Raw genomic sequence first — 19,509 nt, forward strand, 5'->3', positions numbered from 1 at the left:
TTAATCTGTTCTCCAGCTTTCTAAAAGAACTGAACTGGTTGATGTTACCAGCAAAAGCATGGGGAAGGCTTACCATCTTTGGGCATTTCTTAAATCTAATATGAAATAAAATTTGTTTCTCAAATTTTCCGTCTTATGGGGAAGGGGTTGGGGGAAGCTAAAGAATCGGAATTTCTGGATTGTTTAGACAAGTGATTGTTGGCTTGAGTGTCTTCCACTTCGTCACTGAATCGGAGTCTTAACCGGAGGAGGCTTTCCTATACATCTGCTGTTCCTTTTGGGTCAAGACCGTGATGATGGTCAGTCACCCTGGGGCTGCCTTTGTGCAGCTACCATGTGCCACGGGTCACACTTGTAGGGCTCGCTTTGCAACCTGTCTGGTCCTTTGCTGAAGGGTAACTTGTCAGTGTTACATCCTTTCTTTTTTTTTTTTTTTTTTTCTCTTTTTTTTGAGATGGATGCTGAATTCAGCTGATACATCAGTGCTGAAGAGAAGGATATGTGGAATAATAGGGGCTTATTTTAATAACAACAAACTTAGAGTGAAAGCAAAATCAGCTGCACTCTTTAGATGATGTAAAAAAGTAAATTAAGCTTCTAAGTTATTAACTAGCGTAGGCTTTCATGTTTTATAAGAAGTGCTGATCCAGGACAAGAAGCAATAGCATCTTTAAGCAGGCTTTTGCATTTCTGTTGAAAAATGGTTATTTAGCACACAGGAATGTCACTAGTAAACTTCGGGGCAATTTCTGATACGCTGCATGTGGTAATGCAAAACTGCATCTGAGAAAGACGTGCTGCCATCCAAGGATGTAACGCCAAGAAGTTACTCAGGATGCATCTCGGACCATCTGCCCTGTCAGGGAGGGAAGACCCTTCCCGGTGTGCTGCTTTCCTCTCCATGGGAGGGGCAGCCCCCTCGCCCCCGCGATGGTGGTGAGCCACTCCGGACGTGCAGAAAGGGAAACGGTACGGAAGCAACTGCCCGCCCCAACAGGGAGGAGGCAAGCCCAGTTCCCTGATGCCTAGCGCTGCAGTGATACTGCCGGTGCCTGCAGGAGGGCTCACCACCACGCTCTCTTCGTTCCCTTTCTGCCACAGGGAAAAGGTGGGAGCTGTGCCCACTCCCCATCCCGGCTGTGCAGCCAGCTGTCTGGCAGCCCCCGCGGAGGGTCCCCGCTGGCGCCCTAACCACCTCCCTGCAGCTCTGTGTCAATGCTGCTTTCCTCATCACCGCTCCAAAGCACCTCAGCCAGCCTTGCAGCAGTCACAACTGAAAAGAATTTTGGAAGTCACTGCTTTTAAGCAGTCATTAAAAACAAAACAAAGCTTGGCCAATATTCACTTCATAAGGTCCTTTTATGTGGGATACGCAGAATAACACACAGTGAGAACAAGCTATTCCTTGCCAATTTAAATCCTTTCTGTGGTGGTCTGGGGCTTCTCCCCTCTGGAAAAAGAAGAATTAAGCTTAACATTTAAGAACTTCTAGTCTCTTTGTCTCTTCAGAATAAATAGCTAAATCAGCTAATAAAGAAACACAAAACCATGCATATAACACTACTTAAGATAATGAAGTAGGGAAACAATACTGAAATATATGAACTCTGAAGTTAGAAAACTGGTTGAAGTCCAGGTTTCATGCTAACAAATGCAAACTAAACGTCAGATCTACAGCACTCAATTTCTGTGTAATATACAGGATGCATGTGAAAGTGAATGATAATTACAGCTACCAGTCCTACACTGCACAGGTACAGCCAGCAAGTTTGGGTCCAGACCTCAAGAAAGAAAAGCTGAAGCTTCAGCCACTATAGTAGCAGAAATAAAGTATATTTAAATTTTTACATGCATCTCTGATCAAGCCTTTTTTTTTTTCAATTATAAAAACTTTTTTTAAAAAAAAAAAATACAGCTGCTCAGCTTTCCAGATCCCATTACAAAACTGTGGGGACAAGGAGCCTAATTACCTGTGGAATTCTCACGTGGGTGTTAGTTGGCACTTAAGTTTCTAATCCTAAAGCCTGCTTTGCTTCTTTCGTCTGACTGGTCACGAGTTCCCACCACCCATTCCACCACTTTGAGCTCAGTAATTGACTTTGCTCAGATACTGCCCAACGAAAGCCTGCCACACGACGCGGGCCGTACAACGTGCTGCGAGTGGTGTAAGTTGACTATTCCCACCCGAGAGCCTTAACCAGCAGGCTAGTTCAGCAGCGTGAGTGGTGGGAAGCAGGGCAGCACCAGCGAAAGGAAGATGTAACCGGCCTGCTGGTGGGCAAGTAGGAAACGTCAGTTCAATTCCGCTCCAGGGAACTGAACCAGAGTTTGCCACCTTCTGCACAAGTGACCCAACTGGACAAGTGAGCATCTATGAAAAAATAGAAACCTCAGGGAAAAATCTGTCTGTAAGGTCTAGTCAGAAAAAGATACATTATGAGAAACTGATGGTCACAAATTTCTCAAAGATAATTTAAAACTTAGTGCTGTCTATCCTTGGAAATACGCTTTCAAACAAAGTTATTATTTCAAAAGTTAGGCTATTAAATTACAGTTCCTACATCTGTTAATAACTAAAACATTTAATCAAATTAACTAAGCTACAATTCCGCCTACGGTTATGACAATATATAGTGAAAGTTGGGTTTGAACTGAACATCAATATATAGCACTTCTGTTGTATTACTCCATATTGGACAACAGTTACACATGGAAGAAGGAAAATGATAATCAGCATGCTAGGTGCAGTATGCATTTAGAAAAGCAAAAATATATATATTATATCCAGAAGCAATGCTCATTCACTCTTAACTATCCTTGGGGGAGAAACGTTGCTGTGAGGAATGCTATCGTCAAGTTTGGATATCCAGATTTTCTACAGGACTTTTATGTTACATTATTGGAGTCGTAACGAGGATGTATTTGGGGGCACTCCATGCCTACCTCAGGCTTCTAACCTGGGCGGTCTGAACAGTACTCTGAAGGCAGGAGCCCAGGTTCTTTGGGGAGGCTACAGAGAACGACGTATTTCTGCAGACTGTTCAGGGAACCTGCACCTTCAGTGCCACAAACTGCTCTCTCCGAGCATCAAAGGACACCAAGTTAAATACCTGAAGTTAAGCAGCGTGAAGTACAGTCCGTTTAACTGCACAAATCTTTCATGTACAAGTGAAGGAATATTTGTAAGGATTTACCTGATTGCAGGTACTTTGCTAACATAGCTGTCACTTCAAAAAGTTTTTGTCCCGATGACTTCATTTTTATGTACCCTACTCTCCACCCTGACTGTGGGAAAGCCAGGCAGTAGGGTGCCTTAAACTGTTTGTAAAATAAGCCTACGAAAGGCTTTAAGTCATCCTCTCCCAAAAACCTCAAGTATTGTTTCAGGTGTAAAAGTCTCAGTTGCATTAGCCACTCTGCAGCCGTCCTGAGCCTTCCCCACTACCTACGTGTCTTTGGTTACCAGATCCACACTTTTCCACCACTCCGTTGCAGGTTAGGCAGGTTGTTTTCAACTACAAATGGTATGTAGCCAAGAGGATTACAATTGCATGGTCTCCACTCTTACTAGGGAATTAAGGTACTGAATAAATTGATTGTTTCCCTGTGTATTTCCTACTTGGTTTTAAGTCTACTGCAATCCCTACAGGCAATTATCTCAGCAGCTCGGTCAGGGGAGAGAGAAAAATCCAACACTTATGACCACAAAGCTCCTACTGGGCAAGTATTGTACAGTCAAACGGTGACGTCTTTTAGATCCCTTTTCTCCAACTCATAATATGATTATATTTACTTCATCTAGAAAGAGTTTCCCATGAACAGATGGAAACTATAAATGGCAGTCTTCTACGGAGGCTTCAACTCGCAGTATGCTGTGGTGTGAATTGACAGCACACTGGCTGTTCTGTACTAACTCCTTACAGGGACAGTAAACACTTAACACACACGTAACACAGAAATAAGCATATACCAAATAAGTTTTACTTCTCTTTCTATTTGTACTCGGTATGCATCCAGATGTTGCAGCAGTTCAGAGGGACAGAGTAGCTAGAGTACTTGACATTCACACCTTATATAGGACTTAAACTTTTAATTTTCTGAAGCTTAGCACACAATAAACTAGGTTCCTTTATTAGGAAGAAACATTTTAATGTGCAAGAACACTTTATTTGAAACTCAAATAATCTGGTGCCCTATTGGAAAGAATTCTTTGTCAGCTCTATGTTTGATCAATTAGCGATTTCTAAAAGTAATTCTCACTTTGTTTTGGGAGTTTCACTACTTTTTCCTCTGCTGCTCGATCTCTTTTTACCCCTGCTCCTGGATCGAGAGGAACTCCGACTTCTGCTCCTACTGCGTGTTCGACTATGACTTCTGCTGCGACTGCGGCCTCTTCTCTTTCTTCCCCTGCTGCGAGACCTTCTCCTTTCCCGACTTCTTGACCTTCCAGATCGGCGCCTTCTCTTGTTTTTGCGGCGATTCTTTTTTCTCTCTGATTCTCCATTTCTCCGGTAAGAATGATCCGGGCTTGGACTGCCCCTCCTCCTTGACCAGCTGTAATAGTCATCACGATAGCTCGTTCTGTTTCTCCTTTCAGAGTTTTTAGACAACTGATTAGTCCGTTCAGGAGAAATACGTATGTCTCTATTGGCCTCCCAAAACTCATTGTTTGGATTTTTGAATACATGAAGAAAGTTGCAGTGTTTCCCTCTTGGACACTTCTGCCTTTCAAATAAGCCTGCAACAGATTAGGGTTTGCTTTTTTATGAACCAGACCTGTTAAATCTTTCTTCATTATGTACCTACTGGAAAGAAACTGAATTTTGCTTCTAAAGTAAGAAAAACATGCATCTGACCACCTATCAATTTATTTCACACAAGGTTAATTTTTAATACGTACTTTTCTGGGAATTAAATTTTTAACAGCTATGACGATTTTAGCTTAAAATTTTCATATATTATTTTACTACCTTAATCTAAGAATGTAAATATAGAAGTCACATGTTGATAGTTACTGCTAAGAACTGCTGATGGTTCAGAAACTGCTGTTGCTTTTGAAAGAGATAGATTAGTATTTCCTGTAGTTTCACCTTACGATTATTTCCAAAGCTAAGATCCAAACTTGCTTTCCCAGTCCAGGGAAATTCCACTGGAATGATTCAGACACTTAACTGACACAGAATGGATATTCCCTTTCTTTCCTAGATCTGCACAAGCAAGTTAGCATATTTGTCTTCCAAACAGACATTAACTACAACATTAGGCAGATCTGAAAGCCACAGGCTAATTCCCCCTTTCACTTCTGTAAGTATTCTTCCAACAACACACATTCTCTTTTCCAGGTGTTTATGCGACTCACCACATATAGCAGTTTTCCACCTTGTCACGGGACAGAATTCACAATGAAGCTGACGGCCCGCATACCATCGTCCACTGAATAGAGCAAGAGCTGCCTGACAGTCCTTCTCCCTTTAAAAAGTAAAAATGACGCACAGCATTATCATCATACAATCATTTAACATGTTACTTACCAACTTTATGTTCCCATTACAGTATGAGAACAAATCACTTTGATTATACAAACAGCGTTCATTACTGGACTTCAGAGTTCAGTTCTAAAACCGTAGTAAGATTGTGAGTACTTACGACTGATACTGGACATACACATTTCCTCGCAGGTGAGGCTCATAGTTGCAACTGACCTAAGGGGATGGAAACATGAAGTTAGCACAACGGAAGGTTTATGCTGTAGAGCAGCTCACACATGCCAAGATGGCAGCCACGCCGATTCACGACAGCTCATTGATGCGAACTTAGATTATTTTCTTCTGAAGACTTAGTTTTAGCCGGGGCGGGGTGTGTGTGGATAAAAAAAAGCAGCCCTTCTGGCTTTGACTGCTTCCAGCATTACGCTGTGATTAACTCTGGGACCTCTGCTTCACTTAGCCCACAAGACAGCTTGTACTAATTGTCTTGCACTTGTCCGGGCCGACCCTACTGTGCAGCAGCCAAATCCTACTCTGAAAACAATTAGCAATATCCTCACGTGGAAATGTGGGATTCATTATGGTAAGAGACTCTTTAGAGCAATTTACCTGCACAGCATCCCTGTGAGATGAGTTAAATAAGCTGAAGTCACTAGCTTGCACTGTACAGTTTTGAAACATCTTTTTTCATAACAATTTAGCATTCAGAGTATCTCTAAAGCTCTCAAAAATACACAATTTACCTTCCAAAAAGCATGTTGCTAGTTAAAAAAAGACTCTGGGACAGGCAGGCCCAAACAAGCTTGAACCCGGCTCTCCAGGGCAGGACTGTGAGCCCAGCCTCTTGCCTCCAGGCCTCTCCCAGTCCCAGCACCAACCTTTCATTGCTGAACCCTGACTGACCCTCAGAGAACACCTCTGCACTGGGTTAGCGAAGGGCTTCAGACACAGCAACAAGCAGTTCCATAATTAAATATTACAGAATAAGCAGTCAAACTATTTGAGATAAACCAACATCAACACAAGAACAAGTGAGAATGGTTTTGTCATAGGTGCTTTTGGGTGGGAAAAGAAGTGTGTTTTGTCAGGATCTGCCAGATTCTGGAGTAGCTTCACAGAAGGAACACGGGCTACACTGGAACGGGAAGTCAGCTGGACGAGGGGTGTGTATAATCCAATTCTAAATGGTAGCAGAGACTCAGCTCAATCAGTTAACATCTCTGCAGCCAACATGTAATTTCTAAGCATCTTTAATACAATTAAAGTGCCCATAAGAATCATATTACAGTTGAACAATTGCTTCAGAAGCTAAGAACCACGACACTGAAAACTCTTACCCTGTTATTAGTCATAGGGACCCAAGTATGTGCAACTTGGCACAGTTAGATGGAACAATGATACCAAGTCAGGGATCCAAGTTTGATGGTAAGACAGCATTTCAACCCACACTGCAGTGAGAATCTACATCCTGTCTTCTCAGATGGAGCACAGCTTGCTAATATCCCATGAGTCAAAATACGAAGGGGATACTCCTCCAAACAAGTCAAGGTTTCTTATCTACAAAGCTTATTATACAACTACTGAAAATTCACTTTTCCTACTTTCCTCTTGCTTGAAATGCTAATACAATCTCAGTTCTGAGGCAGCTGTCAGTAGATAGAAACAAAAGGGAGAAAAAGCACTGCTTGCCTCCTGGTGACTGCAGGAGAACACTCAAGAATGGCAAGCAGGAAGGGGTGCTGCAACAGATTCTGCTACAAGGAGATTTCATCATCCAAGCTGCGTATTTTGGGGCAACATGGGACTGTTAACATACATCATTCATCACCAAGATCTCCATTTACTGTTTCCTCTTTTCCCCCCCCATAAGAAATCATAACATAAATGGGAAAAATTCTGTACAGAACATTCAGCAAAACAAATGCATGAACTGAGGATGGATAACAAGCCTCAACACCTTTTTTACATAACATTACATACATTTACATAACTTATCCTTTTAGAATTCCTCCTACTGAAATGTCTACTACCTTTTCAGTCCATTGTAATTTGATTTTATTTGATCCAAGCAGTCCTAAAATGACATTGTTTGGGTGTATACTCCAAATACACTTTATACCGCCACTATTTCATTCCTTAGACACAAATACAATAGCCCAGATATATTTATATTGTCTACCCATCTTCACGGACCCTCTGGGGCTTATGTAGGCTAAGTAAAGCAGGGACTGTGAGGTAAGTGGATTGTTGAGCGGTATGAATAACTTGCAATATAAAAAGCACAAGCTTTTGTAACTCAAGAGAATGGGAAGGAAGACTCACCCAGAGTAAGACAATGCTCTGTCAAAGCAGTGACATCTTACAGCACTGTAAGTTTACAGGTGACATCAGAGATGCACAGTTTGCTATAAGGGCACTAACTATAGTTCTCTAAAGTACGTGGGGTTTAGCTAGGGCATGTTGGACCAAATTCCTGTTAAGGCTAGTAAAACACAACTTCTGTGGTAGATGTTACGTGTATTACAAGCTGTTACGCTCAGATGCGTACCTTGAATTGAACAACCTTCCCCACGTTTTGGAACTCAGGGAGCACATCCTCGTAGAACTCAAGGAACTGCTGGTACGTCTCCTCATCACTGTACTCAAGACTCGCGTCTGTGTCATAGTCATCTCTCCGGCACTGCTCCATGCCAAAAGTAATGAACATCCCTCGAACGAGTAGTGTCTTACTAGATGTTGGATAGTTATGCTTGCGAGAACACCTGGACATTGTAGGGAAGGAAAAGTGAAAAGATCAGCACCTTCGGTAGAAGATGCACGTGTTGAAACTTCAAACATTTGCCATTTTTAGTAACAGTTATTAGAAAGAAAATCCAGTAGTGGACAATCAACATATTTAAATTATTAAAACAAATTGTTTGGAAGTGAGTTTGTGTATAATCTTAATGCTTTCTGCTGTGCCTAAATACACTCTTGCTTAAAAAAGCATGCCTACAAAAGCTATAGGTAACAGTACCACAGTAAGCGCTAAGGCAATTTCTTTCAGGCTGCTAGGGTTAAACGTGTTCCTCATTTCTGAAGGGCTTCATAGAAAGACTACTGACAATGTTTTACATTGTAAAGCAAGTCCTTACTCTTGCCTTTGCAAACTGAACAACTTTTACTGTTATATATATGTTTTACATTATATCGGGAGTGGCGAGGGGGAGTGAAGGATAGAAAGCATGTTTAAACCTGAAGTTGGATGAATACAAGATTGGTATTTTCCACTTCTAAAAAAATGATTCTTTTAAGTCTTCTCTTAATCTGCATCTTCTTAGCAGTCAAAAAAATTAATAGGTCTCCCTCACCATCCATCATATTCACGCTGCCTCCCTCACCTGCTGAAATACAGTTCTCCCCTACAGACCTTTAGATTCAGTAAAGACACAGATGTTAGACTCCATGTTTATTTTGCTGTGTTTTATGACCTCCCTTTCAAACACTTCCCTGAGCAACTGGGTCAGTCAGAAATTGACTCTTCACTTTCTGGTTGTCACCTTAGACTTCAAAAAACAAACAGAAAAAACAAAACTCCAAACCCAAAACTAAAACCGGAGACTTTTTTTTTTTTTTTTTTTACATTTTAGAAGCTGCATCCTTTCACTGTTCTTTTTGAATAGAACTCAAAATATTACACCCAACCAATACTGTCTGTACACAAAATGAATATAGCACATGGCAGAAGAAAAGGCACCCCAATGAAAATGAATAACCCAAAATCCAGTATTACTACAACATATCAGGGTTTGAATTACAAGGGAAATTAATAACAGTGAATTCAGCCAGTTTTAGCTTCTCCAAGGCATAGTGAGATTTGACAAGATTCAACAACTATTTTATGGATAACACTGGCTCTCAATTTTTCACCACTGCAGTTTATTTCAGCTTCCAACCCATTCTTCCAGTCCTTATCCTAGCTGTATCTCAGTCCTTCAACTTAGAGTCAATACCAGTTTAAAATGCCCAGAATATGAAGGTAGCCCGTATGTGAGTAGAAGGAAGGAAGATAAAGGAGAGGTAACTAAGATCAACAACTGTAGGTGAGAGAAGGACAGAATACGATGTTTCTCAGTATTTATTCACAAAGGCTATTCACAGTTCAAAGCAAAACTGATTTTTATGCAATCCATAATTAATCCGAGAAGGTTACCTCCATTAAATACCACTGAAACAAAAATACTGCGAAGGTTATGAAGAACTAAACATTTGAAAAGCAAAAATGCTGCCTGCGGTGAAATAGGTGGCCAGAGTTTTATTCAGGAATTCAACACGTATTTCAGAATAAAGATGTGGACTTGAAGCTTCCGTAGAGTTGGATTATCACATAATTATCCACAATATATGTCACACTAAACCAAGTTACTTTTAGGATAAAGAAAACTACAATAGCTGGACCATACCTGTTTCAGTGATACAAGTTAGTAAAACAGCCTTACTAGTTTCTGCTGAAGATTCATGTAGTAAATATTAGGGTCTTTCCTTGCTGAACTATTGTTCCTTAACACACATAAAAATGCAGGGATTTTCTAGCCAGATGCCGCATTTGGGTCATCATCTTTAATGGTCGCCGATGAACCTGTACTCTGTGAGCCCATTTCTATTTTAGGCTTCCTCTGTGACTGCCGGCAACAAGTTTTGCCATTTGTTTTGTATGAGAAAATACTTTTTTTTTAAGCTGGTAAAGAGTCAGAGACACCTAAACTGTTTCATAATAAAAGCAAATAATCCTTCCCATCCTACTCAAGAGTTCAACGTTCACTTACCACAGCCGCCCTCCTTCATCTCTCTAAAAGCAGGCTCTACACTAGTTAGCCACTCCTACAGAAGCTGTTCCTCATCTCTGATCATCTTGTTGTCCTCCTCTGTCCTTGCCTTTTACTACACTTTCTTTCCGATAGGGCACCCGTACTAGCGTAACAGAATCAAGAATGAATGTATCACACATTTAAACAGCATACTAACAGAATTCTGGAAGCTACAGAACAGCTTTCCACTGTGCAGATGTACCTTAACTTGCTTTATTCCACTTAAGATTTGATTTTATATTTAGACCATGTGACATATGCAAATTAAACAAGATAAGAAAACAACAACTGACATATCAGACCTGTAGTAGTAACAGAAATCAAATATATTCTGTCTGAATACATCTGTGCATGTGTCAGAGCTCAGGAAGCTTGACCAGAATGCACCACCATATGCTATAACAATAAATAGTTCAATTCCAGCCAGGCAACACTTTTGCTCTGTGTCTAGCTCCATCGTGAGTAACGGAACCACAGCCAAATAAATGAAAGTAATTTATATAGCATTTTTTTTTCAGTTTGCATATAACCTAATAAGTTACTTTCCTTTTATCTCTCCAAAACACTTCTATGCTGGTAAATAGTCAATTGATTACCTGTCTCCAAATCGGCAGGAACCTGTTTTAATATAAAATGGGCAATTTGCTCTATCCTTCTCTGTTCCTATATTCTCCGGGGGCTCTGGGTTATGCCAGGAAACACCATTCTCCAGCTGTGGAAAAAACATTAAAATACAGAAGTTAGAAAAGAGTAAAGAAATGTAACGTCCAAATAAAAACACAAATTAAATCCACATGCAATTATTAGCACTGTGTTACTACATGGCAAGCTGAAATCTACTCCAAGCATTGTTTTACAAAGAGGAAAGTAACCAGCGTATCCAGTATAAAGAATGAGGATATGCCTTGTGTCTCTGGTGATGGAAACCTCTTTTCTTGGCAATTGTTCAGTTTTAAGCCTATAGTCATGATTTCTTTTTAACACAAACAAATCCCTAAACTGGATGTTTTCTTTTGCTACAGGAAACTTAAGATCTTAAGTGTTTATAACTAAAAGAGTTGCAATATATTTGCTCCTCAAACAGCAATTTCTTTTGTTATCCATGAGAATTACAGCTATTGGGACAAATTCATAGTTAGGAAGTAAAAGCCTCCACACTGATCATGTTGGGCCACCATGATTTCTATAATTCAAAATGGGATTATCAAGTTGCAAGCCTTGACCGACTACAAACAAAACATTTAAAAAAGCAAATTTTCGTTTTGTTAGATCTGTAACAGAACAGCACTGCCACATCAACAATAAGTAACTGAACCCTGAACTGATACTATAATGAAGTCTCTAACATACCACGTTTCTGCCTATTCCTTTGCAGAAACAGCTGCTAACCCATCTTGAGCTCTGGGTAGCTAGCAGTTCAGAGCATTTTTCTACTCATATTATGAAACAGTTAGATTCCCTGCCTAAAGAACTGTTTAAACAATTTGGAACTGATTGCAACTCCAGTGTAGCTATGGCAATCAACATACAATGGATTAATGAGGTTAAAACTTAATTTTCATATTCATGCAGTGGTTTAAGCAGAGCAAGAATCTTCACAAGTTTATCCATGTGACAGGGATGAAAAGCTAAATTATTCTTTAAGGCAACAGTAAAGATTGAATTAATCCTCTCTAAGATTCAAATGAAAACTGCAGTTTTCTTTACTACACACTGCCAGCTTGAGATCCATGCTCTTCCAAGCCACCTGAGCAGCCAGCTTGTCCCTCCCCCAACTTTTTTTTTCCTTATGTATCTGTGCTCACCTCTACGGCTGAATCCTTTTATTTAAAGCATGCCATCTGCTTAAAAAAGCAAGTTTGCCTTGCCACCCAGAAGGACTGACAGATTTATTTAGAATGCTAATTCACAAATAAACCATCATGCATAGTGTGTTTTCAACAGCACACAGCTATATTTCCAGATTCATTTTGACTCTCATCTCCTGAACAGGAATGAGCATGCACAACTGCACTGCTACCAACCAGCCAGAAATATGCTTAATTATGTTCCACCCAGTAAACAATTGTTCATGGCTCATGCAAGCCACTACATATTAAATTTACTCAGGCCATTAGTTCTTGAGAGCAGATGGACAACATGCTAGAAGGCAAACACCAGATAGCAATTAAATTACAGTTATTTTTCAAAAAGTCTCTGCACATACCTGGCTTTCAGCTTGATCCAGCATCCTCTGCACAGCTGCCTATAAATGGTGCAAACACAGGACTAGTGAAAACCCTGAGGACACGCAAAACATCTGGTTTCTTTAGTTAAGAACCTAATTTACAATATCAATGATTATGCATAATACAAGTTTGATGGGGTTTGCTTTAAATCCACAAATTTTACTTTTGCTCTGTAGAAATTCGTGTTCTACAAAGCTCTTAAAGGATACATCAGACATGACCCTCACATAGATTATTTTTCTAATCTAAATGCTAGACAACTTAAAAAGTTTCATTTTCTTCTCTATTAAAACTATCACTGAACTATTGAATACCTAAATATATTGCCTACTCTAGTACTCAGTCCGGTTACAGTTAACTTTGTAATCATGTAGTTGCACTAAATGTTTTAACTCTGAACACTCCATGTAACACACAGAAAACCACATTGCTTAGTGAGCCTCTGTTAAAGCAAAACATGTAACTGTTAAGAAACTTCTACTACCATAAATTCACTGTATCTAGCCTTCCAAATACAGGAACATAATGAGGATATTCTTCCCCTTTTTTCTTCTAATTGAGCTGAGCAAAACAATAAAGTCACTCTCCAAAACTGGCTGGAAATTAGTTCTAACTAATTATTCTAGGAAGTTCCAAGAAAAAAAGACATTTAAAATAACCAACACAAGAAAATGTGCTAGTATTGTTGTGCTCTGGAAGAGAATTAATTAGATTTAAAAAGAGGAAGAACATATAAAAATAAAAAAATGCAATCCAGGATGAGGACCCAGACAGCATCTGCTACTAATCATCAAGTATGTCAGATATTAACCACCCTATTAAAGAAAAAACAAACAAAACTCACACAAAAAAACCCAACCAAGTCAAGACCCCACCAAACCAGGAAATCTATTTTCTCATTTTAGAGAGGGGGATTTTTTTTTTTTTTTAAATCAGCAAGTCAGAATTTGAATAAACTGCTGTTTCAAGAGACACACCAAATCACTCAAACAACTTTCCACTGCTGAAATGGGTGGCTCTGCTCCCAGCTGGGTACTCACTTTCTCTCTGGGTGCCTGCCAATGCCCTCAATGAGCCAATTTAACACACTAAACCACTAAAATAAAAACCAGAAAAAAAACCAACAAACAAATCAAACAAGCCAACAACCAAACAATGAAAAGCAAGTAGCTTCCATCTAGTTCAGGGAACCAAATTAGCCATTGTTCAACTCTCTTGGAATTGTGTATCAACCTTAAATAAAAGATTCACGACCATGCTTTTCTCTCCCTACTCTGCACAGAGAGAAAGGGACACTTAACACAAGAGGAAGTAAGACAGGAAATACCACAACTGCTGTTCTTTTTCATTCCTCATGCAACTGTTACGTAATCAGTGACACAACCAGCTATTAAATGCAGGTGACAATGTTTGCTAATGTCCCTTCTGCTGTGGCAGGAGACACAGACACAGTAGCAAGACACCTCCTAGTGAAATGACCGGAATCTTTTTCTCATTGTGGAGAAGCTAAAATGACCGGATCCTAGAAACCTGCCATCACCCCTTACTGGCAATAGGCCAGTCATAACACTGGATTTCTGTACAGGACATCTTACATCCAGGTCATTCAACTTCTAAAACTTATGAAGAATGCATCGTTAACAGAGATGTTATCAATGATTAGTATTCTTCAGTATCATTTTTCTCTCCACCCAAGGAGCTCCAAAAAAAAAGATACGTCCTGTTGGAAGAGTCAGGTAAAGAAGAGCTGTAATACATCTTTTGATTAAGAACTGTGTAAACGAACAGCAGCAATGTAATTCCATATTCCATATCCTCATTGGGCATTTTCTTCAACACTGACTGTGTTCAACTGGTACATTAAGTAAGGATTATCTTTAACGCAAGATGTGCACATATCAGAATCTGCATTCACAGCCTGTCTTTGTATTTAACTGGTGTAAAAAAACTACGTACTATGAACAATATGATGTGTTAAAATTAGTTACCCTTCTAGGTATATGAATTCACTAGACCCTCTTTAACAGTGAATAACAGATTCAGGAATTCAGACAGAACGGAGAGAAGAAGTGACTAACACATTTATACATTTGCTAATCAGAATAAAATCCCTCTTCAACATGTATAGACTGATATATAGCATCTGATAATGTAAGAGGATATGTAACATGTTTATCCTCCCACAGCCAGGAATCACCTCTCTCTCTCTCTTCTCCTGTTGTTTCTGCTGTGCCACTTCTCTCTCTTTTCTTTGCTGCTCTTCCCATTCTTCTTTGATCTTCCTCTTTATGATAAAAAAATATTTTAAAACATTATTTAGGGAAACAAATGCTTTAAAATCAAATACAAACCTATCATATTGTATGAAAAACCCTTGTCCAATAAGTTTTCATTCAGTCATAAGCAACAAAATCTCTGGACAAAAAGCCTTTTAAAAAGAGGGTTTTTTAATTTTTAATTTTGTTCTTCTAGAATGAAAGAAAGAGGAGCTTACACATTCAAACATACCAACATCAAGAAAACTGGTTCCACTACAGAACAGTACAAGATATTACACTAAGTCTATCTTATTGCCAGACTGAACTGTAACACTGTTTATACATCACCTCCTCTTCTTCTTGACGTTTTCTTGCAGCCTCTTCTTTTTCTTTCTTAAGCTTGAACTCTTCTTGCGCCTTTTCTTCCCTCAGCAACCACTGCTCATGTAGTTTTTGTCTACCAAGGAAACCAGATATCACTTAGACAAAATTTACTGACTACCCACAACTGATGCAATCGTCATGCATGTAATTCAAATTTACTAGTTCAGCAATGACCACAGCTTATGTAATCTTCTTTAAAAGAGAAAATTACACAGGAATCATTCAGGCTTCAAAGAAAAACTGTGTAGCCTGAAATATAAGAGAAGGATTCTGTTTTACAGAATACCTTGAAACTTTTCAAAGTATCAAAATGGAATTGACTACTGCATATATGCCATTTTCTAGATTTGTCACCTTTCTGCCTCAAGTTTTTTTTCTTCTTCTTCTTCTTCCTCATCTTCTTCCAGTTCCTCCTCTTCCTCCTCAGACACCGATTCATCTTTTTCTGTAGCTTCTGTGAAAAAACAGAACAATGCACATAAATAACTGGATGTTATATTCAGTAAAGAGACACAAAACTAGATCTTTTTAAAACAAAAAGAAAACCCACTGCTAGTTCCACTGACAAGACAAAACATTTGACAGTTACCTGAGTCTCTTAGTTTGGCAAGTGCCTGCCGCTTTTTTTTCCGCTTTTCTTTCTTCAGAATAGCTCTGTGTTTTTGATGGCTGAAGATGAGAGATTATTATTTACATTAATACGGCCAAAGGATTTTTACTGTCATTCATGCAGTACAAAACCTCACAAACTGCAAAATTAACACCTATTCATATGGAACAGTAACAACTGCCATGACAATATGAAATCTATAGCTGTGTTGTTAGAGCTGCATGTGGACAACAGCAACAATCACATCTGGACACAACACACAGGGTCTCATTCTTCTTGAATGCAGTACCTGACATTATCACCAACTCCACGAAATCTCCTTTAGTTCCTGAAACTTGGTCACTAGGTAAGATTAGACAGAAAAATTTGGGGATCTCCTGCCCTATAATTTTAGCACATTCTAGTCTTCCTCTCTTTTACAGGGTATGATGCTTTAAGTCCTTTCCCTTCTCCCTTGATATTCTTTTCAGGCAGCAGTCTTAATGTATAGATAAAAAAAGCACACTTCACCACCACAGATAATGCTCAGGTCTACTGTTCTGCTACTGAAAGTTGTCTGACAGCTCCGCAAGGCTGCCTAGAAACAGCACCATGCTTTGACTATGGTTAAAAACCCTCAAGTATCTGAAAACTTTTTCATGTCAACCCCTTTTCTGTCATTTTTCAGAGCTCTTCTTTCTACCCAGTTTGTAAAGGAAAAATGTGTGTGTGCGCGTGCGCATGAATTTCAACTCCGGTCATTCTGCCACACCAAATGCTGACCAGAGATCAACATCTTCCTGTTTTAGAGTATGTAATTTTAAAAGATTCCATAGGTACAACTCAGACAACCAAAACCTCACCCCCATCTCTAACTCCCCTGTTCAGGGTAACTCACAACCTCACCACCTGCACACCTGTGCCTGCCACCAGTAACACTGTGGTGGTTATCCCAGCAGCAGAGCACTTGCCCTCAAAGACCAACGCCTGACTGTGCGCAATGCCTGCATCTGTACCTTCCACCTTTGATCAAGCAAGCCTAGTGACTCCTCTTGTAATGTCACCTGCCTGAAACAAATCTCACCTGCTCAGCAGGTGCCTAGGGCTGACAAGCCAGTATACCTCCTTCCCAGCTCCCAGGCCTTCTTAGCTACCCTTGAAGCCCAAGGAAGGAAGGGAGAAGGCAACGCTCCTGGCTCCCAGGCCACAGCAGCACTTGAGGCGGTGCACAAACAGGTGAAGCGCCAAGAAGCACCGGCTTCAGGGTTGGGGCTGCCCTCCCGCTCCAGCCACACGGCACTGGCGAGCACGGGCCCTCCAGCGAGCGCGAAGCGCAGGTGCTTGCAAAGACCTGGAGGCCCGGAGCGGGGATCCCGTCAGCCGCGGCAGGGCCGGACGGGGCTGAGCCCAGGCCCGCTCATGCCGGCTGCCTCCCCGCGCCGCGGCCCTCGCCGAGCCCCGGCCCGCCCCCGCCCGCTGCTTCCCCGGGCGCGGGGCGCTGAACGCGGCCCCACCGGCAGCCCGCGCCGCAGCGGTGGCGCCCCCGCGACCGCGCCGGGCCTCAGGCCCCCGCCGCGCCCCCCGCTTCCGGCCCCGCCCCCGGGCGCCCCCCGCGGCCCCGCTCGCCGCCCCCCCCAGCGCCAGGCCGCGCTCCCGGATGCCGCCCGACACGGGCGCCGGCTGCCCCCCCCGCCCTCCCGCGCGGCGGCGGCGGCGGGCCGGCCATGGCCGCTGCCGCACGTAGCTGCGCCACTCCCAGGCCCGGCCGCGAGGCGGCCTCAACCGCGGCCGCCGTGCGGCCAGGCAGCGTCGGCCAGGGCTGGACCGAGGCCCTCTTCGAGGGTCCCTGGGCCCTTCCCCTCGCCCCTGGGGGCGGCGGGGAGGCCCCGGCCCAGGCCTGAGCCCGGCCTCACCTCAACTTCCCCAGAGAGGACTCGGGCAGCAACATGGGCGCCGCCATCTTGCGTTACCAAGGGGATGTCACGTGACGCCATGGCGGAAGGGCTCAAAATCCCTTCCGGCAGCCGCGCGGGGCGTGGGTGGGGCGAGCCCGCGCGCCGGGAGGCCGCTGGGGAGCTGGGCTCGCGAGCCGTGTGCCCGAAGGCGGCGGCGGCGGCGGCGGCGGCTGGGCCCCGGCCCCGGGGAGCGGGAGCGGGGCGGGCAGCGCAGTAACCGGCGTGAGGCGGCTACGGGCGGCGTCGTTGTTCGTCGGTGCCCCTGCCGCGCCGTCCCTAGGCGGCCAGGGACGGGCCGCTGGGCGGGGAGCGGGCGGCCTGGGCGCCGTGTGCCAGCCGGCCGTGGCCGCCGGGTGAAGCTGCAGGGGACCAGGGACCAGCTTTGGGCGGTTGTACGTCGCCGAGCGGCACGGCTGCTCGCAGCATGCTTACACGCTGTTAGAGCTGCCTCTGCAAATCGGAAAAGAAGGCCAGAGCTCTTCACCTCTTGGAAGTTGAGATGGAGTTTGTGTTATTCCTCCTGTCAAAAGCATTTATCATATATATAACAAAAGATTCAGTGAATGCATGGGAAAGTAGCGTCTTAAAGCCAGTTTACTAAGCTCTCTTTCGAGACCAGAAATGCTGAATCCACTGAGTCTTTCGCCGTGTTGTGATGTTCCCAGTCCCCTGAGTAAAGCAGCGCAGGCGGGGTGCAGTGGCAGCTGGCCTGGGGGCTCCGCACCTCGCCGTGTCCCTGCGTGTCCCTGCGGACGCTTCCCAGCAGTAGTAACTAAGTGCTGACAGCTTGTGCTTAAAAGTCGCAGTGGTTGCTTTGTGACATATGTGTGGAAATACGCTAAGAACATGGGTGATGGGTGTCTGCCCTGGTCTGCAGCCTCTCAAAGAGTAAGGGAAATCACAGCTCCAGTGTAGCAGGAGCACATCAGACCGTTAAATTGATGAATTTAGCTGACATTGTGAATATATTCTCATTGTCATGTCTGAGGCGTGCTACCTGTTGTGATTGTAAATGTATTTCATGACAGGAAATTAGTTAGAATGCACAGACTCATGGATATGACGAGTCCAAATACGCAAGTTGTCAGTAATTAGTTCCTTGGTGACATGTATTATAGATTGCAGCTTTCAGAGGCAATGGATTTGTAGGTTTTATTTGGGCATGTTTTGCATCGGCATTAATAGTGTACATTGTTGATTAATATCTAAATTATTGTCATAAACCACAATGTAGGAGCGTACTTCATATATCTTAGAGGTAGTATATTGCATAAATAGTCTGAGCTGCTGGCAGTGAAGGATACCAGAGCAGGTTTTGTCAAAATCACACTTAATTGACCGTGCTGTTCGTTAACAGCATGAGTATCTTCTTACTTATTCTGAAGCTCAGTGAAGTTGCTCAAAGTAAGAATGTGACTCATATAGGCAGCAGTTACATTTCCTATTTGACCAATGAATGTTCAGCCATGTCCTCTGCTATTACTTAACCATGTTTCAGATTCTGGATTGTCTTTTGAAATGAAGGAGTTGACATCAATCTTACTTCTATTTTGTTGTGCAAACATGCATACATGTAAAATAATACATAATTTGCTCCTTCTTAGATACAGAAGATGGCACTGTTGTGCATTTTACAACTGACAAAATATTGACACCCATTAAAGTTTTGAAAAAACACAACAAAATGTATTTCATAAATCTTATTTCATTAAGCACTTACAACTGTAGCCTTCCAGCCTCCTTTCAACAGAGCAAGTGCTGT

The 19,509-nt window shown here is 42.3% G+C and overlaps 1 protein-coding gene across 1 annotated transcript; it reads right to left on the reverse strand.

Moving 5' to 3' along the window:
* Positions 1–3,959: 3,959 nt before the first annotated feature.
* ZRSR2 (zinc finger CCCH-type, RNA binding motif and serine/arginine rich 2) lies at positions 3,960–17,815 on the reverse strand. Its single transcript, XM_055703252.1, has 11 exons — positions 17,706–17,815; positions 15,793–15,872; positions 15,558–15,657; positions 15,168–15,276; positions 14,759–14,845; positions 12,540–12,578; positions 10,930–11,045; positions 8,035–8,248; positions 5,647–5,702; positions 5,360–5,469; positions 3,960–4,738 (listed from the first exon to the last, which is right to left on the reverse strand). The coding sequence occupies exons 1-11, from the start codon at positions 17,750–17,752 to the stop codon at positions 4,257–4,259; spliced, it is 1,440 nt and encodes a 479-aa protein (XP_055559227.1). The 5' UTR covers positions 17,753–17,815; the 3' UTR covers positions 3,960–4,256.
* Between the last annotated feature and the right edge of the window lie 1,694 nt (positions 17,816–19,509).

This window comes from Falco cherrug, chromosome 2 (genome assembly GCF_023634085.1).
Source record: "Falco cherrug isolate bFalChe1 chromosome 2, bFalChe1.pri, whole genome shotgun sequence".
NCBI classification, from domain to species: Eukaryota; Metazoa; Chordata; class Aves; order Falconiformes; family Falconidae; genus Falco; species Falco cherrug.